General features: G+C 43.7%; 1 protein-coding gene across 1 annotated transcript in view; it reads right to left on the reverse strand.

Annotated features, from left to right (window-relative positions):
* Positions 1 to 23,535, reverse strand: part of LOC129848862 (collagen alpha-2(V) chain-like) — a gene marked incomplete at its 5' end in the record, with an annotated part of 29,679 nt that extends 6,144 nt beyond the window's left edge. The window contains 42 exons of the mRNA XM_055915959.1: positions 323 to 519; positions 737 to 1,142; positions 2,851 to 2,958; positions 3,056 to 3,109; positions 3,259 to 3,366; positions 4,938 to 4,991; positions 5,346 to 5,453; positions 5,602 to 5,655; positions 5,868 to 5,975; positions 6,141 to 6,248; positions 6,414 to 6,575; positions 6,708 to 6,761; positions 6,957 to 7,118; positions 7,441 to 7,494; positions 7,662 to 7,715; positions 8,031 to 8,084; positions 8,382 to 8,435; positions 8,619 to 8,700; positions 8,920 to 9,018; positions 9,556 to 9,600; positions 10,582 to 10,640; positions 10,936 to 10,989; positions 11,462 to 11,515; positions 11,758 to 11,856; positions 14,519 to 14,572; positions 14,748 to 14,846; positions 14,949 to 15,002; positions 15,248 to 15,355; positions 15,910 to 15,963; positions 16,224 to 16,322; positions 16,996 to 17,040; positions 17,257 to 17,355; positions 17,623 to 17,676; positions 18,040 to 18,084; positions 18,461 to 18,514; positions 18,660 to 18,704; positions 18,987 to 19,040; positions 19,222 to 19,275; positions 19,715 to 19,768; positions 21,491 to 21,544; positions 23,321 to 23,374; positions 23,491 to 23,535. Of these exons, the coding sequence (XP_055771934.1) occupies positions 323 to 519; positions 737 to 1,142; positions 2,851 to 2,958; positions 3,056 to 3,109; positions 3,259 to 3,366; positions 4,938 to 4,991; positions 5,346 to 5,453; positions 5,602 to 5,655; positions 5,868 to 5,975; positions 6,141 to 6,248; positions 6,414 to 6,575; positions 6,708 to 6,761; positions 6,957 to 7,118; positions 7,441 to 7,494; positions 7,662 to 7,715; positions 8,031 to 8,084; positions 8,382 to 8,435; positions 8,619 to 8,700; positions 8,920 to 9,018; positions 9,556 to 9,600; positions 10,582 to 10,640; positions 10,936 to 10,989; positions 11,462 to 11,515; positions 11,758 to 11,856; positions 14,519 to 14,572; positions 14,748 to 14,846; positions 14,949 to 15,002; positions 15,248 to 15,355; positions 15,910 to 15,963; positions 16,224 to 16,322; positions 16,996 to 17,040; positions 17,257 to 17,355; positions 17,623 to 17,676; positions 18,040 to 18,084; positions 18,461 to 18,514; positions 18,660 to 18,704; positions 18,987 to 19,040; positions 19,222 to 19,275; positions 19,715 to 19,768; positions 21,491 to 21,544; positions 23,321 to 23,374; positions 23,491 to 23,535 (3,516 nt within the window). The remainder of the gene's footprint in view (positions 1 to 322; positions 520 to 736; positions 1,143 to 2,850; positions 2,959 to 3,055; positions 3,110 to 3,258; positions 3,367 to 4,937; positions 4,992 to 5,345; positions 5,454 to 5,601; positions 5,656 to 5,867; positions 5,976 to 6,140; positions 6,249 to 6,413; positions 6,576 to 6,707; positions 6,762 to 6,956; positions 7,119 to 7,440; positions 7,495 to 7,661; positions 7,716 to 8,030; positions 8,085 to 8,381; positions 8,436 to 8,618; positions 8,701 to 8,919; positions 9,019 to 9,555; positions 9,601 to 10,581; positions 10,641 to 10,935; positions 10,990 to 11,461; positions 11,516 to 11,757; positions 11,857 to 14,518; positions 14,573 to 14,747; positions 14,847 to 14,948; positions 15,003 to 15,247; positions 15,356 to 15,909; positions 15,964 to 16,223; positions 16,323 to 16,995; positions 17,041 to 17,256; positions 17,356 to 17,622; positions 17,677 to 18,039; positions 18,085 to 18,460; positions 18,515 to 18,659; positions 18,705 to 18,986; positions 19,041 to 19,221; positions 19,276 to 19,714; positions 19,769 to 21,490; positions 21,545 to 23,320; positions 23,375 to 23,490) is intronic.
* Between the last annotated feature and the right edge of the window lie 1,651 nt (positions 23,536 to 25,186).

Here is a 25,186-nt window from a genome sequence, read left to right on the forward strand (position 1 = left end):
ACAGGGACACTATTGTACATTAATCAGCATTTCAGTTTTTACATCAATGTTAGAAAAATACACCTGGAGTTGTAACAGTTTTTCACAAACATCTCCAGCTATTTTTCTGACAGAAAGAAGTCTTCCATTGCTATATAATCAAAGCAGCAGAGGATGTATGTTTTTAAAGCAGTATTGTGCTTGGTGAATTTATTCTACAGTATGGTAGCTCGTTTATTCATAGAAACAGTTGGCCGCTTTAGAGGTATCCACAGTGTAATGCTATCATCTATATACTACATGCCTTCATTGAATAGACATCGTGTATATTTTATATACTCACTTTAGTTCCTCCATTCATATTTGCTCCAAACCAGACAGGTTTGCTGGCAGTGGGAGTGGATTTGGTCCACCATGTTTTGCGAGGGATGCTGGCTGAGATGGGGTGGGCTGAGATGCAGGTCTCACCAGTCTCCATGTTGCAGAACACCTTGATAACATCCTTGGTACTGCCCTGGTTGGGGTCCAGCCAGTAGTCTCCTGGACATGGAAAGACCAAGTATCTCATCATCTATTAGACACACGGACTCCACTTGTCAATAAAGTCAATATCACCTAACGAGTATATGCATCCATTAATTCATCTATAACACCCTAACTACGTCGCAGCAAAACAAAAGCTTGAGTAAAGAATAGGCAAGACAAAAAGCAGTTAAAAACAAGAGAAGACACAGTCTGTGGTGAAAACTGGACCTACCAGTCTTTTTAAGGGAATGGCACTGCTTGATGTCCTGGCAGGTTTTGGCGGGGTTGGCCTGGCTGCCATCGGGGCACTTCATGTTCTGCAGGTTTCCACTGAGGCTCTTCAGCGTGGTCTGGACGCTCTGGTCTGCCCCGAGGACGGTCGAGGCATTATTGGGACGCGCCTCATCCTCGTTGAACTCTGGAGGGGGATGGGGGCCGGAGTCGTTCCAGTTGGACTCTGGAGGGGGTTGAGGGGGGGCTGATTCATCCCCGTTAAACTCTGGGGGTGGAGGTGGTCCATCCTGGTCCTCGCCGTAGTCGTAGTCGAAGGAGCTGCTGAAGCCGAACATATCAGCCCCAGCAGTGGGAGGGCCAGGGGTCCCTGGGGGACCAGGGGGACCAGCATCCCCAGGAGGCCCCTGGAAAAGAGGAGAGAAGTCAAGAAACAGGTATGTTACTGTCCTTTGATATGCCATGTCTCCTTGTTGGCTTTTTTGCATTAGAAACACTGAATGTGTCACAGGTGTCATGACGTTGGCCTGTGGGTAAGGTTTATGATACCCCATAAATACCTTTCTCCCTTCCCTCTCTCTTGACTCTACAGAGGGACTCTTGAATAGCCTTTGCTAAACAGAGATTCTGGGAATATCAGGTGGGGGGAAATGAACCATATTTTGGGAATACAACCAGTTGAACATATCCGTTGGTACTTAATGAATATGATGTCAGTTCAGTTGTCATCTGAGACATTCTCATCAATGATAGGATGACATTAACGGTACAGTGGAAAGTCTACACATTATAGTTATCAGATTCACATGGAATTGTTGTGCAATTCAAATGTTTAAATATAAAATGATTGGTGAAAAGATTAAATGTAATTTTAGCTTCCAAATGAGAGATTTGGGTTTTCATAAGGTTAGGGCTCTGCTCAATCAGTGGCCCCTGTGAAGAGACATGGGTTATAAAACTATGAAGACACACCCTTCTCCCTCCATTATATAAGCCCTTGACGAAAATGTAACCTTCTGTTCCGGGTACATTAGGATGACGATCCGATGTCAGAAGGGTTCAGATAATAACTACAGAACGAAGCCAACCTCAGCGTGAGCTTTGGTTGCGAATGGTATGAACTTTGAACTCTTATTCACTACAGAAGTGATACCTCCTAGCCGTTGAGTTAGCAGCGGCCACTTTAAACTGGGCTAGGGGAGGACAGACAGAGTATCCCGTCTACCACACAATGACGTTACTACAACGTATCCAATTTACCACCAGAGACGCTCTTCAAAGGATGGAAGAACTCTTGGGCAACTCGGCCTTCCATCTACCACCAACCTACTGAAGCGCAGCTCAGAGTAAATATTCATTGCCTTTTCCTTTTCCAAATGGGCGGTAATTTAGAATGCATAAGATTCTGTATTTACGATAGAGTAGTTGCCTACGGCCCGATAGAGACATTGCTTCTCCCTTTGTTCTTCAGTCTTCCCGCTCTTTCACTCAAACCCAGCCCCCTTTCCTTTGGGTAACCAGCTGTCATATCTGTTCCGTCCGCTAGGGACGTTTTCCTTTATGACGTAATTTGTAATCAAGGTATGATTCATTCTGTGTATATGTAATTCTGTGTGATTAGTTAGGTATTTAGTAAATAAATAATTAAACCCAATTTTGTATTGCTGATTCAACTTCTTAGCCAGGGTTCATGAAGATAACCAAGAATTTACAACTTTCAGATGAGAAAGAAATAAGGTGACGATTAATATTGACTGCTATTGATGTAAAATATTACTAGGTCTTTAAGAGTTTATTCGGAAGATAACTGCTCTATAAATATTATTTTGTCGTGCCCCGACTTTCGAGTTAATTACATTTACATGACTAGCTCAATCAGGTAATATTAATTACAGAGAAAGGATTTTATAGAATAGCATGTCATATCATTTAATACGGCATAGCCAAAGACACGACACATGTATGAATTATTTGCATGCTTAATCTAACAAGCAATTCTATTGGAGAAGCAATTGATCAACATCCAAAGCCTGGTTTGTTCTGACATCCATTTGAAAGTCATAGCGGATCCAACCAGCATAATGACAACAGAACCACTAGTCTCTAGCGTCTCACCTGAGGTCCGATGTCTCCACTGGTTCCTCTTGGTCCAGGGGAGCCCATGGGCCCGGTCAGCCCGATTTGGCCATCACCTCCCGCGGGGCCAACCACACCAGGGGGCCCCTGATGAAAAACACAATCAGATTTATAAAGGGAAACAAACAGCACACACAAATTGACCATTATACTGAGGCATTGACAGCTTATTCAGTGTACTTACTCTCTGTCCAGTAGGTCCTACAATTCCTCGAGCTCCAACATCCCCAGATTGTCCCTACAAACAGAAGGCCATTGATTAGCCTGTTATTGGCTGACATAATTAATAATAAAAGCATTTCATTGATTTTGCGAAGTTAATACAATTTTCCATAAATTAAATGACAGATTATGCCTTTTAATAGTGCTTGGGCAGTTTTTACTCACTGTTGTCCCAGGTAAGCCTTGCAATCCAGTGAAGCCTCTGTGGCCTTTCTGCCCTCTCTCTCCTTGGTCTCCTTTGGCTCCCCTGTCTCCCTGTGGCCCTTGAGGCCCCTAGGATTAAAAAAAAGACATGATCATTTGCTGTAAATTACTGTGAGCAGATTTATCCAGATCAACACTCATTGAGACTTATACAACATGGGTTTACTGGTCTGTCAATAGATACAGGTTCCTGTGTCAGTATCATAGGTTCATGTTAGTGCTGGGCATCAATATTGAGAATTCAATATGATTTCGATATCATTTGATATTGATATCAATACGAGCAAGGCATATCGTGATAGCGGTTCTGTAGGCACAGAACCCTCTCACAGGCTCTTTAGTATACTTCACTGCCTGTTGATGGGCGATTAAGTGGTCAAAGACTCCAACCCCCCAAGCCATAGACTATTGTCTCTGCTGCCGCACGGCAAGAGACACCGGTGCATCAAGTCTGAAACCAACAGGCTCTTGAACAGCTTCTATCCCCAAGCAATACGACTGATAAATAGCTAACAAACTAACAAAATAGCTACACAGACAATCTGAGTTAACTCTGTATCTTAATTGACCTTTTATTTAAATCTTTGCACTGTCTCTGCACACTCACAGGGACCTACACACTCACACTCACTGTCACTCCAACACACACACACACAAACACTCACTCCATCATTTGCACACTCACACATAATATGCACATACATTTATACTGACTCAACACACCTACTCACATGCAAGCTGCCGCTACTCTGTTCAACTTATATCCTGTTGCCTAGTCATCTTACCCCTATACATATCTACCTCCATCACTCCAGTATCCCTGCACATGTAAATATGGTATTGGAACTGACTTTTAAAATATTTCCTGTATACAGTATAGTATGCTTACTTACTTTTTCTTATTTCTTGTGTTTTTTCCCCTAGTAATACATTGTTATTGATTATTGCGCTGTTGAGTTTGCAAGGCAGACTTTTCACTGCATGCGACATTAAAACTTGGAACGAGCTTCCCATTGTATTCGAACTGAGGGGTAGGTTAGGACCACGGGCATTCACACCTGACCCAATGGGCAATCAGCAAGCAGCTGTCTGAGCTACAAAGCCTTGGAAGTGCAATGTTATTCAACTGTTTTGATGCTATTCATTTAAACCGATATGATACCAATATTGGTTCGGGGAAAAAGTAAACAGATTTTGCATATCACTAGTTTATACAGTATGTACTAATCAACAGGCATACTACTACCACTAGTAGTGTACTCTACTTCATTAACAGGCATACTACTACCACTAGTAGTGTACTTACTTCATCAACAGGCATACTACTACCACTAGTAGTGTGTACTCTACTTCATCAACAGGCATACTACTACCACTAGTAGTGTGTACTCTACTTCATCAACAGGCATACTACTACCACTAGTAGTGTACTCTACTTCATCAGTAGGCATACTACTACTACCACTAGTAGTGTACTCTACTTCATCAACAGGCATACTACTACCACTAGTAGTGTGTACTCTACTTCATCAACAGGCATACTACTACCACTAGTAGTGTGTACTTACTTCATCAACATGCATACTACTACCACTAGTAGTGTACTTACTTCATAGGAAATGTAAGAGAGGTGTTCTTACCAGCTTCCCCCGGATCCCTGATTGTCCCTGGGGTCCTGGAGGCCCTCTAGCACCCTGGTGTTGAAAAACAAAAAAACTATGTCAAGGGAAATCAAATCATAGAACCTGAAATGAGTTTACTACTACCAACCTTGTCACATCTACTCAGAGCATGACAGCTCGTAACCCTGAAACATTACATTTTTACATTTTGTCATTTAGCAGACTCTCTTATCCAGAGAAGACAGTAGTGAGTTACAGTAGTGAGTGCATATATTTTCATACTGGGTTTTGACCTCAAACACTGTAGACTCCTATGACCTCTAACGCCATAAGGGTCTACAGTCATGTCTCAAGGCTAGAAGGCTCTGAACGTTGGTGTGGCAATTAACTCTGCGATGGCATTGTGGCAATGTCCAGATTACTCACATTGTCTCCTCTCTTCCCAGGGACACCAGAGGTGCCGACTGGACCAACAGAGCCATGAAGCCCCGGAGTTCCAGCAAGACCCTCAGCACCAGGATTCCCTCTATCTCCCTACAGACAGACAGACAGACAGACAGACAGACAGACAGACAGACAGACAGACAGACAGACAGACAGACAGACAGGACAGATTTTCTGGTGAAATGGTTTGATCATACATTTCCATAAAGTTTCTTGTCCATCTGTAGCTGTGTCTTACCCTGGCTCCTATAAGTCCATCCTTGCCAGGTACCCCATCAGACCCAGCATTACCCTGTAAAGACAGATTGCTGCATTAAGTTTACCTGTGCTGTATAGTACAGTATCCTTCTGTTACAGTACAGACCTGCTTTTCAGGGGAACTATTATAATTCCCACATGAATGAAAGGTGTAAGTATGTTTTAATCCACAGTTGGTTTAATGGAAATGTGTTCACTGAACCTACAGACAGAACAGTCATGGGTCAATTAAGTGAAAACACATACCGTAAGACCAAGGTCCCCTCTTGGTCCGGTTGCCCCTGGTAACCCGACTGCACCGACAGCACCCTTGCCTCCCCGAGTTCCGGGGGCACCTGATTTTCCGGGTGCACCCTGGGGAAAAAGTGTGACATCACTGGTCAGGACACAAATGGAAAGTGTATGAGTGTACTGTATATCTGACTGAGTCTTGGATTGGGACTCTGTTCAGTGTATAATGATACTACTCTCAAGACTATAGAAATGAATGGTGAATGTGAACTTGAGTTCCATACATACAGCAGTACCGGGGGGCCCAACCATCCCGCTCTCTCCTCTGACTCCAGGTATGCCCACAACACCTCGTTGTCCTGAGATGCCTGGTGGTCCCGCCGGCCCATCAGGGCCCTGTCAGAAACAAAGACCATCCCATTGGCCAATGGTAACTTCAGATATTTCCTAGTCTATCAAAAGAAGTATAGAGTAATGGAGGATGGCAGAGAAGTCTCGCTCTGTAAACCACTTTGAACGATACAGCTAAATGTTTTACTTCTGTAACTCTCTCATATTTACCCCTGGTCCATCCTCTCCAGGCTCTCCCTTGTCTCCTGGGCCACCTGCTTGGCCCGGGGCCCCTCTCTCTCCTACACGCCCAGGGCCTCCATTCTCGCCTCTAAGTCCAGGAGTACCTGCCTTCCCTGGGGTACCAATGTCTCCAGGCACCCCTACCTCACCCTGGAAGAGGGGAAAGACAACGTGAGTAATGGAATAACATATTTCACTATATTGCTATTGTTTATGAAATAATTTATTGGTGATCTCATAGGTAGAAAGTGATTTGATTGGTCAATAGTAGGATTAACTCACAACAGAGCCTGCTGGACCAACTCCCCCAGGGAATCCTGGGAAACCAGACCCACCCTGAAAATGACAGATGAAATTCTTATCAGAAAATATCAACATACTGTACTACATATTCTGTGAATTCCCTGGAAAAGCATTCCTACTCTGTGCTGAATAGCCATGATCAGGTCTATTTCTACAGTAAATACCATGGTGAAGTGTTTCTATGAATGCTCCAGCCGTTATATGTCACCCTCAGTACGACGCACTCACCGCGGCCCCTTGTGTTCCTCTGGCCCCCTTTAGTCCAGTCACACCAGCAGGACCCTGGGAACCAAGTTTACCAGCTGTTCCCTGGAGTCCCTGTGCTCCAGCCTCACCCTTCTGACCCCTCTCTCCTGGTTCACCTTTGACCCCGGGTTGCCCATCAGGACCCTGCGAAGAGTCGGACACAATGACCATGATTACTGGGCAGATTCATCGCAATGCGAAACGACTTCCAAGTCTTACCATGGAAATATTTACTATGTGGTTATATGGAAATGGTTATTAACTTTGACCATTACTGAAATTTGTATTCAACATTATACAGGAGGATGTTTGCAGCGTAATCTGTTCAGACATCACCTGTAACAACACCAAGCCAAGGTTGACAAATTAACAGAGCATGAAGGGACACAATACAACAGGGAAGGCGCCTGTCATAGCTGACACTATTGGGCGTGACAGACCGCCACATTGTTTGAAAGCCACTCACAGGAGACCCAGGGAATCCTACTGCACCGGTTGGACCAGGCTCCCCAGAAGCTCCCTATAACAGATGTTGGGTCAGAGGTCAGTACAGAGGTATATGATAACTATTAACAGTATGTTGCAATTGTCTTTTTTTACTATGGGACAATTGTACACAATTGTACACAAGACAACTTACAGTATTTCACGTGTCAATAGTTTTACAAAATGAATCGCAGTACTTACGGCCACTGCTCGCGCTCCTCGACGTCCAGGGGGCCCTTTAGGGCCGGCCTCTCCCTAAAACAAACAAATATAATATATTGTCTGGGTATCTGTGGTAGGCACTGAGGCCTTAATATGGATAGGTGTTCTCTGCTACAGTGTATGTTCATCTAGTCTGTCTGTCTAAGTGCTGTTGGTGACTGTATGCTGGATGCACCTTTAGGGTCTAGGCAGGGTTACTGTTAAAGCACTATGTGACAACTGATGATGTAAAGAGGCCTTCATGAATACATTTGAGTGAGTGAGTGAGTGAGTGAGTGAGTGAGTGAGTGAGTGAGTGAGTGAGTGAGTGAGTGAGTGAGTGAGTGAGTGAGTGAGTGAATGCTTTACCTTATCACCATTGAGCCCAATGCCTCCTGTTGGTCCAACTGGACCAGGAAGTCCCTTCAAATGAAAAACAAACAGGATTTCAAATATTCGACAACTTGCTGTGAACAACTTCCTATGGTTATGAAACCAATGAAACTAGAAGGTGCATCAAAAGGTCACTCCACTCCACCCAGGGCCTACAACTGGTTATGATGACGTCACTACATTTTGACATATCATTCAACTTGAACCTAACAGAATTTTGTTGTGGGTGACATTTTAAGATGTTATTTTTGCTTAAATCCTTGATGTAATCCATTTAGGTGACTCAGAAAGGTATGTGTAGACATGTATGTGTAAGGCAACTCTCACCCCGGGCCCGTCGTTTCCAGCAGTACCCTCGGTTCCTTTCTCACCAACTGAACCCTAAGGAGAGAAGAGGGGTCAGCAGAACAGGACTGCAGAATGAACCCACCCAGTTATAGCATGGAATACACCACTTTGAAGGGTTACAACTTGTAGTTCCTTCTAGTGTCTTGGACTCTGGAGGTACTTTGTGGACTTTACCAAGTTTTGGTTGATATTTTCCCCTCCAACACAGATACTTACCACATCTCCTTTAGGACCAGGAGAACCAGGGATACCCCTCTCCCCTGGCATCCCCTGCAGGCCTGCAGCTCCCCAACGGTTCCTTTAGTTCCAGACCCATCCTGGGGGAAGAACACACACAGAAACAACTCTCATATCATGTTTGTGGGAAATAACATGGATATATGAGGTTATCATTACATTGTTAATCTGCATTAGGCCTCCATCGTGGAAGAGATATCATTTGACAACCTGGTTAAATGACTGAATGAATAAAGACACAAATAAATTCATCTTTTAAAGTGATGTGTTCTAGACTTACCTTTGATCCCTCTGGTCCTGGCCCCCCTGAAATACCTTTGGGCCCCGGTAGTCCGTTAGTTCCCACATCACCTCTCTCTCCTGGGATGCCACGCTCACCCTGCGATACAATCACCCACTGGTCAGCTACAAACAACGTCTTTACAGCGCTGTATGTTATAAACAGGGCCTTGTGTTTTAGTTATCATGTCACATGACCTGGATTTTAAGCTTTTTCCAGAAATGAGAATTAGACCAAAAAATTAAAGCAATTGTCTGAAGATGGTGCTGGACCTTCTGACATTTTAAAAATGGGACAGTTTGATGAAAAAGCTTTACATGAAGATTAAAATCCAGGCCATGTGACATGATTAACAAAAACACAGTGCCCTAGTTACAAACCTTATTTTAGTAGTGAAGATAAGGACTGAACTCAAACAAAACCGCATTGGGGAAAAAACTGAATTTTGCCACACGATAGGTTTCCATTATGTATTAGGTAATTGTACTTCTGTATTGAAAAAATATCAATATGATTATGATTTCAGTTGGAAGATGCATTTTCTCTGCAGAGGGGCAGGGTTACTTTTCCCCTATTGCGGGTTGTATTCAAATGGGCATCAAATGAATAGATAAATCAGCTATTAAGATGGCTTACCCTTGGCCCTGTGAGACCAGCAGCCCCTCCCTCTCCAGCGATACCCTGGGAATGACAATACCAAAACCATTTCATCAACACAACAGACAGGCAGTTTCAATCCCCTCTTCCACCTTCCTTACTGTCCAATCCCCTTCCCTGACACACTTCCTGCATTTATACTTATGCTACATTTTTATTATATTCTACTGAGTTAATTTCCTTATTATTTTTGTATTCTTATCTTTTGCTATTTCTTATTGTTGTCACATTGTCGAGAGGGAACCTGCAAGTAAGCATTTCATTGGACTGTGTATACCATGTGTATCGTGGGCATACGACAAATCAACTCGAACTTGTTTACACAGGCAGCCTAATTTTGATATTTTTCCACTAATTGGTCTTTTGACCAACCAGAACAGCAATTTTGCCAAGAAGCAGGTTGACGTTTATGGGCCAGATTGAAAGTCAAAATTGGTGATATATCATAAACATTTATAAAAACAAAAATGGTCTTAATTTAAGGTTAGGGTTAGGCAAAAGGTTAGCATTGTGGTTAAGGTTAGGTTTAAAATAAGATTTTTTGACTTTGTGGCTGTGCCAGCATGTAACTACCCTGCAGAGCTGCCTCCAGAACATGAGTCATCCCAATAAATGCCAACCTGCTATCAATAATAGGGTAAAAGATCAGAATTGTGCTTCCTGTGTAAATGCAGCATTAAATAACCCAGAAACGTTGATGAACCTAATAGTAGTGTTGATCTATAACTCAACTCAAAAACCTGTTACATTTCTAGATTCTTACTGTAGATAATGAATGGACTGTGTTTCGTTATGTTGGCAGACTCATGACTGGTTAACATGTGCCTTTGTTTGGTCCATTGCAGGCAAAGGCACACATACCCAGTCATGCGTCTATCAACAGAACAACATTTAGTTCATTATCTAAAGAAATGATCTATTGTTGAAATGTAACATAAATAAGCTGTAAACAAATCAACTGTAAATAGAGCTTATTGTATGTCACAGTCGGGCGTGATGTCATACCGTACCTCAGCACCTGGTTTCCCAGACTCTCCGGGTGGACCAGCAGATCCAGGTAGACCCTGAAATACATCACACCATTATAGCTCTCATTTCCCCTTTATTGACTAGAACTATCACTAGTCTCTATTCTAGTAAATACAAGATGAATAAATCCCATGTGAAACAGCATACATGGAAGCCATTCATACCAGGAGGTCCTTGTTCTCCTCTCTTCCCTCCAACTCCCTAAAAGAAGTCAAGTATGGACAGGACAACCAGCAGCGGTTTAAGCTTACCATAACCCCATACAGTATTTCATGTTTAAACTGTGTTGGTATATATCGTTTAATTGAAACATATTAACCAGATACTTACTGCTGGACCAGCAGTGCCACCAGCGCCCATCTCTCCAGCTTTCCCATTAACCCCCTGTATGAGAAACAGTCCTCAGTGGTCAGTGTGTACTATGAGGTACTACAGCAGAGTTCTACCAGCTTATAATGGGAGAAAGCTTAGAATGGAAACTGAAAATGTTTTATTTAAGCAATAAGGCCCGAGAGGGTGTGGTACATGGCCAATATACCACGGCTAAGAGCTGTTCTTATGCACGGCTCAAGGCGGAGTGCCTGGATACAGCCCTTAGCCGTGGTATATTGGCCATATATCACAAACCCCCGAGGTGCCTTATTGCTATTATAAACTGGTTACCAACTTAATTAGAGCAGTAGAAATAAATGTTTTGTCATACCTGTGGGATACGGTTTGATATACCATGGCTGTCAACCAATCAGCATTCAGGGCTCGAACCACCCAGTTTATATTTGGAAATGAACCAGTTTGCGGGGCAGTTCCACCACCTACAAAATCCTATTTGAACCCCTGATGAGTGTAGTGTACTTACCCTCTGTCCTGCAACACCTGGGGTCCCCACTTCTCCTGCCTTACCAGGGTCTCCCTGAGAGGACAAATGAACAATGATCCACAATCAATAACATGTCAATGTTTCCCTCAGCCTATATCATATAAGTAGCATTCCTGTGTCTCTCCTGACATCGTATGGTCCATGGTAGACGCATTCAAACAACTACAGTATTTCATTCATCATTCTAAATGTGATGGGTTTAATGGAGCTGCTTCTACTGTATATTGTGGAAAGGAACACACACACATGATCTCCATAAAGTGTGGGTTACTTACAGTAAAGCCTTTTGGTCCTACTACACCCATGGTTCCAGCTGGACCTCTGGTACCATCTGACCCTGCTGGCCCTGGACCCCCATCCTCTCCTCCTCCTCCCTGAGAGAGAGGGGAAGGGGGGAGAGAGAAAGAGAGAGAGAGAGACAGAAACAGAGGTAGGTTGATGTTTGGCCTGTTTATAGATAAAAACATGTATTATACACTCCCCTGCATATTTAATATGTTTCTGAACACTTCTACATTAATTTGGATGCTGTCATGATTACGGATAATCATGAATGAATCATGAATAATGATGAGTGAGAAATCTACAGACACACAAATATCCTACCCCCCCAAAATGCTAAGCTATTGTAATGATGAGAGGTTAGGATGTTTTGGGGCCTGATCTGTGTGCATCTGAAACCTTCTTACTCATCATTCAGGATTATCCGTAACCATGGCAGCATCCACATTAATGTAGAAGTGTTCAGAAACATTCTCTTCTTATTTATAGTAAAAGTGACTCCAAAATTACACAATACATTATTCACCATTCATTTCTATTGGGCACAATGTAATCTGAAACACAACCAAAACAAACTGCAAATGCATCCAACAAGACTGTAGAGTCATTGCGTGCTAGGAATATGTGACCAAATACTAAACTTTTGACCTAATTTTAATAAACTATAAGTGAATTTGTCCAAATACTTATGACCCCTTCAAATGGGGTACTAGATACATAAAGTGCATTTATTTCAAAACGGTAAAACAGATACTGGTATGTATGAAATCACCTCATATAAAACATTTAAACTCAAATTGACTCCCGAGTGGTGCAGCGGTCTAAGGCAGTGCATCTCAGTGCTAGAGGCGTCACTACAGACCCTGGTTCGATTCTGGGCTGTATCACAACTGGCCGTGATCGGGAGTTCCATAGGGCGGTGCACAATTGTCCGGGTTAGGGGAGGGTTTGGCCGGTGTAGGCCGTCATTGTAAATAAGAATTTGTTCTTAACTGACTTGCCTAGTTAAATAAATATAAAAAAATCCAAAATTCTGTAGTACAGAGCCAAATTAAATGTTTTAACATCACTGTCCAAATGAATAGTGAAGTGAAGAGTCAAGCAGTGAAGTGAAGAGTCAAGCATTTCGCTACACTCGCATTAACATCTGCTAACCATGTGTATGTGACAAATAAATTTGATTTGAATAGGCAGGGGAGTAAATATAAACTCAGCAAAATAAGAAACATCCCTTTTTCAGGACTTTTCAAAGATAATACGTAAAAATCCAAATAACTTCACAGATCTTCATTGTAAAGGTTTAAACACTTTTTCCCATGCTTGTTCAATGAACCACAAACAATTAATGAACATGTACCTGTGAAACGGTCGTTAAGACACTAACAGCTTACAGACGGTAGGCAATTAAGGTCACAGTTATGAAAACTTAGGACAATAAAGAGGCCTTTCTACTGTCTCTGAAAAACACCAAAAGAAAGATGCCCAGGGTCCCTGCTCATCTGCGTGAACGTGCCTTAGGCATGCTGCAAGGAGGAATGAGGACTGATGTGGCCAGGGCAATAAATTGCAATGTCCGTACTGTGAGACGCCTAAGACAGTGCTACAGGGAGACAGGACGGACAGCTGATTGTCCTTGCAGTGGCAGACCACGTGTAACAACACCTGCACAGGATCGGTACATCCAAACATCACACCTGCGGGACAGGTACAGGATGGCAACAACAACTGCCCGAGTTACACCAGGAACGCACAATCCCTCCATCAGTGCTCAGACTGTCCGCAATAGGCCGAGAGAGGCTGGACTGAGGGCGTGTAGGCCTGTTGTAAGGCAGGTCCTCACCAGACATCACCGGCAACAACGTCGCCTATGGGCACAAGCCCACCGTCGCTGGACCTGACGGGACTGGCAAAAAGTGCTCTTCACTGATGAGTCGCGGTTTTGTCTCACCAGGGGTGATGGTCGGATTCGCTTTTATTGTCGAAGGAATGAGCGTTACACCGAGGCCTGTACTCTGGAGCAGGATCGATTTGGAGGTGGAGGGTCCGTCATGGTCTGGGGCGACGTGTCACAGCATCATCGGACTGAGCTTGTCATTGCAGGCAATCTCAACGCTGTGCGTTACAGGGAAGACATCCTCCTCCCTCATGTGGTACCCTTCCTGCAGGCTCATCCTGACATGTCCCTCCAGCATGACAATGCCACCAGCCATACTTCTCATTCTGTGCGTGATTTCCTGCAAGACAGGAATGTCAGTGTTCTGCCATGGCCAGCGAAGAGCCCGGATCTCAATCCTATTGAGCACGTCTGGGACCTGTTGGATCGGAGGGTGAGGGCAGGGCCATTCCCCCCAGAAATGTCCGGGAACTTGCAGGTGCCTTGGTGGAAGAGTGGGGTAACATCTCACAGCAAGAACTGGCAAATCTGGTGCAGTCCATGAGGAGGAGTTGCGTTGCAGTACTTAATGCAGCTGGTGGCCACACCAGATACTGACTGTTATTTTTGATTTTGACCCACCCCTTTGTTCAGGGACACATTATTCAATTTCTGTTCGTCACATGTCTGTGGAACTTGTTCAGTTTATGTATCAGTTGTTGAATCTTGTTATGTTCATACAAATATTTAGACGTGTTAATAAGTTTGCTGAAAATAAATGCAATTTACAATGAGGGGACGTTTCTTTTTTTGCTGAGTTTATATATATATATATAAATGGGTAGGGGAGTATATATATTTCCTGACTCATATCCACACACCATTGGTCCTTGGTGTCCCTCAGGACCCTGGGAGCCGAGAAGACCCGACAGACCCTGAGGAAAGAAAAGGGAGGATTTTAATAAAATGTTGACTCTTTTTTAGGTGGTTCTGTTCATGTACTTCTCATGTCTGTTTCATCTAGGATCAACATAAGCGTGATGATCACCACAAAGGAATTTTCTTCTGTGATAGAGAATGCTGACGAGAGGTAGAGGTGTGTTATCTCACCCGTGCCCCTGGAAGACCTGGCTCTCCAGTGCGTCCTGGGTCACCATCAGCACCTTTGGCACCAGATGACCCACCCAGTCCTCGCTCACCTTGGGCACCCTGATCACAGAATGGAGTGTGGCGTTTGAATGGCATAATATTATTATTCAATGACTTAACCCGGCTGACTTATTCTATAGATTGAAAGAGAAATCAACTTACCTTTTGACCAGGTAGCCCATCCTGACCAGGAAAACCTCTACTGCCAGGAGCACCCTGGAAATTACACATTGGTTTTAACAGAATTTGCTAAATGGTTTTGATTTTAATCAAATAATTTTACTGTTTGCTGTTATTGAATGTACTGAGGAAAGACAGAGAGAGAAAGAGAGAAAGAGAGAGAGAGAGAGAGAGAGAGAGAGAGAGAGAGAGAGAGAGAGAGAGAGAGAAAGAAAGAGAGAATGAGAGACAAGAGACAGAGACAGACAAAGTTCTTGTAGTGAGTGAAAGAGCTGATTTACTCTCTCTCCATTGGGTCCAGCGGCGCCTGAAGTCCCGGCGTCACCCCGTTCTCCCCTCTTCCCCTCCTCTCCCATGGGACCCAGCGCTCCATGATCACCAGGTGCACCCTGCAATGACGTCATAATCAAACAAGATGGCTGCCACATCATACATTTGTGTTTGTTATATTTTACTCTATGGCCTTTAAAGAACACCATAAAATGAATTGAATATATTGTAGTTGCACTCAACTTTGGGTGTGGATAAACGTACTTGTCCCTAGGAGCATCAAACTGCTCAACATGCACTAAGCACTTTAAAGCTGGTCTAGACTGATGGAATAGCCAAGTGGAAAATGTTGCTACCCTTGATGTTGTCTTTAACTCATTGCTCGATAATGCAAGAGACATTTCTGTCAAAGGCCCAATAAATGAACAAGCTGAACTTTGGAGGAAGGCTCAGATAGATATGTACCCCATTCAGAAAGAAACCAGCGCCAGCATGACCTGCCTTTCAACATAACCTGCCTTACAATATAACCTGCCTTTCAACGTCACCTGCCTTTCAACATCACCTGCCTTTCTACGTCACATGCATGTGTTGAAAGGCAGGTTGTTGCTATTGTACATTATTAAACCATGGAATTAGAGATACATTCATTATGACGGATTGTATATCTTACAGATTCTCCTTTGAATCCAGCCTCTCCTTTGAATCCGGGAACGCCTAAATCACCCTTGTGAGAAGAGAAGAATATGATGGATAGATGTTTCACATGACATTGTTTTTCAAGTCTACTGACAATGTACGATCTCAAGGTTTGAGAGCTAGCTTTTCCTGACGGCGTTATGAACATGTAGCCATATGATAGCATTTTAACTGGAGCATGGAAACCAGCAGTAGTTCCTATGACCTTTGTAACAGCTAGGGACCTGACAACCATTCTTGAGCCAAACAATGAAATGAGTGGTCAAAATTAAACAACAAATCTCTTACCAGTTGGCCCTTAGGCCCGGGCAGTCCAGTGGTTCCCTGTGGTCCGGGGGGCCCCGCGGGGCCAAGCAGTCCAGTCAGACCCTGGATACCTGGAGCTCCCTGGCGTAGAAATCACATCATTATGCAAAAAATAGGTATCTAACCTGTGTTCACCCATTGACATCAATGAATGACTTGTCTTACAGGACAGGCTGCCTTTTTGTCTCTTTGACTCTGTACCAGGGCCCATTCTGACAGGACAAACTGTAGTCTACTGTCTCTGTGACTCTGTGCCAGGGCCCATTCTGACAGGACAAACTGTAGTCTACTGTCTCTGTGACTCTGTACCAGGGCCCATTCTGACAGGACAAACTGTAGTCAACTGTCTCTGTGACTCTGTACCAGGGCCCATTCTAACAGGACAAGCTGTAGTCTACTGTCTCTGTGACTGTACCAGGGCCCATTCTAACAGGACAGGCTGTAGTCTACTGTCTCTGTGACTCTGTACCAGGGCCCATTCTAACAGGACAGGCTGTAGTCTACTGTCTCTGTGACTCTGTACCAGGGCCCATTCTAACAGGACAGGCTGTAGTCTACTGTCCAGACAGCATGGCATGTCGGGGCCAACACCCTGTTACATACATTCAAGGATTTTACATAATACATAATAATGAATAATACATCAGATATTAATATTTGGATGATTGGAAGGTGAGAGATATATTAGATTGAAGGAAGTAGCTGAAAAAGGAGATGAACAAGGAGAGATGAAAGTAGGTGAAGTTATACATACGGATGGTCCTTTGGCTCCGGCAGCACCCTCTGTTCCTGTTGGACCCTACAGAAATCAACATGTTTTTTATGTCATTTTTTAAAACTTAATTTAACCCGACAAGTCAGTTAAGCATAAAATGTACTTTCAATGGACGTTTCAATCAGAAACCAGATTCAGGAACATTTTCAGTGAATCAGTCTACACCCTGAAGTGGTGAGTTGTTGATAGTACAGTTACCGTAGGTGTAGAGATTATTAGCATCATGAAATAGCCAAACACCTGAATTCCCGTAGCTCCAGCCAATCCCACGCGTCCGGCCTCGCCTCTTGGTCCTTGCTGGCCCCCTGTTCCTCGTGCTCCTTGGGGCCCTGGTTGCCCCTGGAGACAACAGTGTCACAGTCAGAGTGTGTTTACATGCACTCTAATCAACCGTTGTTGAACAGATGCATAGCTCATAATGAACAAACACCCTCATAAAAACACCCTCATATAAACATCTTTATCGGAATAGAGTAGTCCGAATGGGCCTGTTTAGAATGAAATGTAATTCTGAGGGGGAAGGACTGGGTTATACGTTTGAGTCACCAATATGTAGTACATGGCTGGTGTGAAGAAGAGGACTATTAAAGAATGAACAGTACTCACCTTTATACCTGGACTACCTGGGAATCCTAGAGCTCCAGTGATCCCCATAGGACCCTAGAATCACATCACATCCAAGATGGTTGGTTGGTACAGTAGGCTGCATGTCATCCACACCTGGGGCTGTATCCAAAATGGCCCCTTATTCCCTTCACACTATAGACACTATATAGGAAATAGGGAGCCATTTTGGACACACTTCTGGTGTTGGTTAGTACTGAAAACATCACTTTTTCCCAGTTAACATCACTGCTGATTTGTAAATGTATAACACTTTTATACTGGCTTTCAGGAAAATAGTGTATTTTGAGTAGATACAGTGTTGCTTTTCATTTGTTATATTGAATTTGTAATACTGATTTGTGTATTATAATAATTTGATATGAAGGGTGATGTTTTGTTGGATGTTAGAGGTCGTACCTGTGGTCCTGCTTTCCCAATATGTCCAGATTCACCACGTTTCCCCTGTATGGAGAGAGATGCACAACTGAAAGAAGATTTGACAAATTCACCTCTATCATCTCATCATCAATGCACATCACCATAGGAGGACAGTGGCAGCATAGGCTGTCATTGTAAGCCAGGATGTCATTGTAAATAAGAATTTGTTCTTAATTGACTCGCCTGGATAAATCAAAAATAAAAACAAAGGTTACAACATGTGTCACTGATAAGCCAAAACAAAACATTTTGAACCTACATATAAACCAATGATGCCTCATGCCACATGTTGAATAAGAACTGACCTCAGATCAATTTAATTCAGGTGGGCAATCAATGGATTGAGGAGACGGAGCTGTGTAATGTAGAGTTATAGTAGTAGTAGTCATATCTCTCTTACCACAGGTCCAGTTGTGCCACTCCTTCCTCTCTCCCCTTGCATTCCTGCTGGACCCTACAATATATAGTATCGTGTTTCACATAATATTACACTCCTCACTAATAGATTGGACACATAACAGGGTATTTACAGCTATTAGTGTGTGTGAGTAACAGGTGTTACAATCATATAATCATTTAACTAATTGATTATGACCTACCGCAGGACCAGGGGGCCCCATTCCACCAGGAGTACCTGATGGGCCCTGTAAAATAACACACACACACACACACACACACACACACACACACACACACACACACACACACACACACACACACACACACACACACACACACACACACACACACACACACACACACACACACACACACACACACACACACACACACACACACACACACAGAGAGAGAGAGAGAGAGAGAGTCACGATATGTGCAGCAATTTCAAACAGAAACAGATCATTTTTAGATACTAACCTTGCGAAGCAGCACAAATATACAGATATGCATGATGATGAGTTTACCTTTGACCCAGCAGCACCAGATTGACCTCTCGCTCCTAGAAGACCTGCATGACCCTGTTGATGAGACATTAGCTCATCAGTTCTGATCAGGTCTGTTCTAGGCTCTAACGAATCTCACAGAAGTTCATAACAGCACAGTGCCAAGTTAACTATTTAAAGAACTGTACATGCAGCCATGCTTCAAACTACAGTACAGAGATATGAGCATTGTGATCATCCATGTGCTGCTGCTGACCTTAAGGCCTTTCAGTCCAGGGAGACCTGGCAGTCCTGGGAAACCTCTGGCACCCTGGAAATCACCACATTTAATCACTGTTTGACTTTCACATGTATAAGTACATACAGTGGCCCCATTAAAACAACAGTCTATTCTAGTTGTGGACTATTGTTCATTGGTTTTACTTACAAAATGAAGACTATTCAAGTTTAGGTTGAAGGCAATGGTACCTGCTTTCTTAACTAAGTACAGTTGGATGGGAAAATAAAGCACATCCATCCACAGTCTTACAACTCACTCTAATCATATGGAAATTGTTGTAAGTGGCATAATCAAAATCTTAAAATGTCTATCATAAAAGAAGTCTGTAATTAATTGTGTTTTTGCGAATGCCTTTGCATTCAACTGTCATTTGATTTGCAGTGACAGAGGAAGACATTCAATACAGATAATTGGTTGTTTGAAGGCTGACAGATAGTTGGTATCAGTTGAAAGACAGTTTGTTACTTACGGCAGATCCAGCGGCTCCTGTATCTCCATCTATTCCGGTTGGGCCAGATTCTCCCTGTGAAGGGAAAACATCATATTCACATAACATTCTCAGCTGCTAGAAGACATTACAGTACAGGTAGGTAACAAATAGTGGTAATTTTCACTCTCTCAGATGTAGACAAACAGCATTTCCCTTACAACAAAAGATTGCGGTTTTGAAACTGCAGTAAAAGTGACTTAATTGCAGTCAACTGTGGTATTTTGGATGCAGTGATTGCAGTTATACTGCACTGTCACTGCAATTACACTACAAAATTACTGTAGTAAAAAAGACTGATTTATTTTGGACGCCGTATTTGCAGCCTACTACCGTTATATTGCAGTCTAACTACAGTTATATTACAGTGTACTGCTGTTATACTGCACTCTGACTGCAATATCTTTTCATAAGGGTTCAACAGATGAACAGCACTTCAGAAAGGTAAACAAACAGCACTCCAACATAATGTCAAAGTGATTCTGGATGGGTGTGTAAAGCCTAGATGTTCAATGCAGTAAAGGTTGATGTAGAACAAAGGTCAATAAATAACATCTAAATCTCCATGTTGGGTTCGCTTAAGTGACATGCCCAAGAAGCTGGTGTTTGGAGGTGTCGCCACTTCCGCCGAAGTTGGTGCCTCTCCTTGTTCGGGCGGCGTTCGGCGCTCGTCGTCACCGGCTTTCTAGCTGCCACCGATCCATGTTTCTGTTTTCCATTTGTTATGTCTTGAGTGTACACACCTGGTTCCCATGAAGTTATTATTATTTCCCTATTTAACCCTCTGGTTGCCATGATGTTTTGTGCGTGATTACTCCTGGTTTGTGTTAGTCGTGTGTGTTAGGGTTGTTATCCCTGCGTGGATTATTTGGGCTGATTTATTTTTCACAGTAAAGTACGTCATTTACTCAGTTCTGTGTCCTGCTCTTGACTCCGTCCTCACCTCTGCACAACTGACATATGACAGGAGGACATATTGCCACGGTTCGTCTCGGGCCTTCAAACCAAGCCAATGTATCCTCCAAACACCAGCTTCAAAGTCATTACCACCGTTGTATAATCCTGAACAATGGTGTGTTAGGCAGTTTAGTGTTGTCTAATAGTCTAGAGGTTTAATTGTCACTTGGCATTATAACATCTCCGATAAGGGTTAAAAAAAAAAGAGTTAATGACACAACATGGCATGTTAGTGCAGAGTTAGACACACCAAGGTATTGGTGCTAATGTAGCCTGCACTAACAAGTTTTTCAACCCGCGCCTATTGAAGAAAGTATGCAGAGCTACCTACAATCTACATTAGCATCAAGATATTACACTTCCATAACATTTGTATTTGTTTTGATCAGTGGCATCCATGGTCTTTGGCTGTGTCCTACTTACTTTGGCTTGTCTACTACTTACTAAAACAATGTTCGGTGCAATCAATCAATCAATCAATCCAATGTATTTATAAAGCCCTTTTACATCAGCTGATGTCACCAAGTGCTGTACAGAAACCCAGCCTAAAACCCCAAACAGCAAGCAATGCAGATGTAGAAGCACGGTGGCTAGGAAAAACTCTGCACTAATCTTACTACATACTATGAAGGAACATATGCAGAAAGCAACCAATATCAACATACCAGGCTCATTGATACTCAGAAGACGTCATATCTAATGTGGGTTGTTCCTCACCACTGGCCCTATGGGTCCTGGTCAAAAGTATTGCACTATATAGGGAACAGGGACATGGACTCTGTTGGAGTGTAGAGTACCTACATCTGGTCCTGGTTTTCCTGGTGGGCCCTCAGGTCCTCTGGAACCAAAGCCACCCTGTATGAAAACAACATGTCCAATCACACACAGTCAATACAACATATAGCTCTGGTGTAACACCTCAAGACAGACTGTGATTGGTAGATATTGGTGTAACACATCAATACAGTGTGTGATTGGTAGATATTGGTGTAACACCTCAATACAGTGTGTGATTGGTAGATATTGGTGTAACACATCAATACAGTGTGTGATTGGTAGATATTGGTGTAACACCTCAATACAGTGTGTGATTGGTAGATATTGGTGTAACACCTCAATACAGTGTGTGATTGGTAGATATTGGTGTAACACCTCAATACAGTGTGTGATTGGTAGATATTGGTGTAACACCTCAATACAGTGTGTGATTGGTAGATATTGGTGCAACACCTCAATACAGTGTGTGATTGGTAGATATTGGTGTAACACCTCAAGACAGTGTGTGATTGGTAGAAATTGGTGTAACACCTCAAGACAGACTGTGATTGGTAGATATCGGTGTTACACCTCAATACAGTGTGTGATTGGTAGATATTGGTGTAAAACCTCAAGACGGTGTGTGATTGGTAGATATTGGTAAACAGTGTGTGATTGGTAGATATTGGTGTAACACCTCAATACAGTGTGTGATTGGTAGATATTGGTGTAACACATCAATATGGTGTGTGATTGGTAGATATTGGTGTAACACCTCAATATGGTGTGTGATTGGTAGATATTGGTGTAACACATCAATACAGTGTGTGATTGGTAGATATTGGTGTAACACATCAATATGGTGTGTGATTGGTAGATATTGGTGTAACACCTCAAGACAGACTGTGATTGGTAGATATCGGTGTAACACCTCAAGACAGTGTGTGAATGGTAGATATTGGTGTAACACATCAATACAGTGTGTGATTGGTAGATATTGGTGTAACACCTCAATACAGTGTGTGATTGGTAGATATTGGTGTAACACCTCAATACAGTGTGTGATTGGTAGATATTGGTAAACAGTGTGTGATTGGTAGATATTGGTGTAACACCTCAATACAGTGTGTGATTGGTAGATATTGGTGTAACACATCAATATGGTGTGTGATTGGTAGATATTGGTGTAACACCTCAATATGGTGTGTGATTGGTAGATATTGGTGTAACACCTCAATACAGTGTGTGATTGGTAGATATTGGTGTAACACATCAATATGGTGTGTGATTGGTAGATATTGGTGTAACACCTCAATATGGTGTGTGATTGGTAGATATTGGTGTAACACCTCAATATGGTGTGAGAGTGTAGCGGAGGTAGTTCAGTGATCCAAGCTGGTGTGATGATGATAACTTTGCCTGAGAACTGAAGACTGTGTTAGCTCCCTGAGATAATGCCTAAACCAGGAAGATTAGTCAGTTGATTCAGCCGCGGTATGATTTTTTATTGAGCGGATGGTCAGGAACATAATTACAAATAATTTGTAGACTGCAAATTGACATCAAGAAGCCCAAACAGATACAAATATTTGACCAAAAAAATAATAATTTCTAACCTTGCTTACATTTGAATGCAATCACAAACTGTTAAACTCTATATTATGCGCGCGAATACTTTGGAACCGATTTCTGATTTCCGTGGGCCGCCAGTTGGGAAACAATGGCCTTTTTTTGTTGAGTTAGCTCCCTGTGCTAATGCCTAGGCTTTAGCTCAATGGGGTAACAGTCTTCAAGCATGTAGGTGACCAGGATTCAAACCCAGTCAAAAAAAGCATCAGAGAGATGACTAATGCAGAGATTATGCATGGTTCTTACCATGGATCCTGGGTCTCCAACGTCTCCTGGGGCCCCCTGCCCCCCTGTAGGTCCCTACGAGACAGGGAGGAAAAGGAAATTATCACATGTCTGTCTGTTTACTTACAGAAATGATCTCCAGTAAGAACTGATGTCTGAAAGGTAGATATAGTCGACCATCTTTGACTTACTGGTTGACCGGACGGTCCAGGAGGCCCTCTTGGTCCTGCTTCACCCTAAAATATACATGGAGACAACATACAGAGACAGAGTAATGAGTAATGTAGGCACAAACGTAAATGAACTGTCGTTCAATCAAGCCCGCCAAAGACAATGTATAAGACAGGATGCAGCTGGAACGGAGCTGTCACGTTCCTGACCTATTTCTGTTAGTTTGTATGTGTTAGTTGGTCAGGACGTGAGTTTGGGTGGGCATTCTATGTTGTGTGTTTCTATGTTGGTTTAGGGTTGCCTGGTATGGCTCTTAATTAGAGGCAGGTGTTTTGCGTTACTCTAATTAAGAGTCATATTTAGGTAGGTCGTTTCACTGTGTTCGTGGTGGGTGGTTGTCTCCTGTGTCAGTGTTTGTCGCACCATACAGGACTGTTTCGGTTTGTTTGTTCATCGTTAATTTATGTGTAGGCTATTTTCCCTGTTCGTGCGTTATTCGTGTTATGTGAGTCCGTCGTTCAGGTCTGTCTACACCGTTTGTTGTTTTGTTAGTTTATTAGTCAAGTTCGTGTTTTCGTGTTATTCTTTAATAAATTATGTCTTCAAACTCCGCTGCATTTTGGTTCCCTCACTACTCCTCCTTTTCGGTTGAAGAGGTGGACCGCCGTTACAGAACCACCCACCGATCCAGAACCAAGCGGCGCGAAGTCGAGCAGGATTATACACAGGACTACTGGACTTGGGAGGACGAGCTGGATGGTAAAGGTCCTTGGGCTCAACCAGGGGAGTATCGCCGCCCCAAAGCTGAGCTGGAGGCAGCGAAAGCAGAGAGACGGAGATATGAGGAGGCAGCAAGGAAGCAAGGCTGGAGACCGGAATATCAAGCCCAAAACCGGCGTTATGAGGGGACGCGTCTAGCACGGAAGCCCGAAAAGCCCGTGAGTACCACCCAAAAATTTCTTGGGGGGGGAGGGGGGGCTAAGAGGTAGTGGGCCGAGGGCAGGTAGGAGACCTGCGCCCACTTCCCAGGCTTACCGTGGAGAGCGGGAGTACGGGCAGGCGCCGTGTTACGCAGTAGAGCGCACGGTGTCTCCTGTACGAGTGCATAGCCCAGTGCGGGTTATTCCACCTCCCCGCACTGGTAGGGCTAGATTGGGCATTGAGCCAGGTGTCATGAGGCCAGCTCAACGCGTCTGGTCTCCAGTGCGTCTCCTCGGGCCGGCTTACATGGCACCAGCCTTACTCATGGTGTCCCCGGTTCGCCTACACAGCCCGGTGCGGGTTATTCCACCTCCCCGCACTGGTCGGGCGACGGGGAGCATTCAACCAGGTAAGGTTGGGCAGGCTCGGTGCTCAAGGGAGCCAGTACGCCTTCACGGTCCGGTATTTCCGGCACTACCTCCCCGCCCCAGCCCAGTACCACCAGTGCCTACACTACGCACCAGGCTTCCAGTGCGTTTTCAGAGTCCTGTTCCTCCTCCACGCACTCTCCCTATGGTGCGTGTCTCCAGCCCAGTGCCTCCAGTTCCGGCACCGCGCACTAAGCCACCTGTGCGTCTCCTAAGTCCTGTGCACACTGTTGTTTCTCCCCGCACTCGTCCTGAGGTGCGTGCCCTCAGTCCGGTACCACGCACCAGGCATATAGTACGCTTCGAGAGGTCAGTGTGCCCTGTCCCTGCTCCCCGCACTAGGCTTGAAGTAGGTGTCCTCAGTCAG

Source organism: Salvelinus fontinalis, unplaced genomic scaffold (assembly GCF_029448725.1).
Source record: "Salvelinus fontinalis isolate EN_2023a unplaced genomic scaffold, ASM2944872v1 scaffold_1240, whole genome shotgun sequence".
Lineage (NCBI taxonomy): Eukaryota > Metazoa > Chordata > Actinopteri > Salmoniformes > Salmonidae > Salvelinus > Salvelinus fontinalis.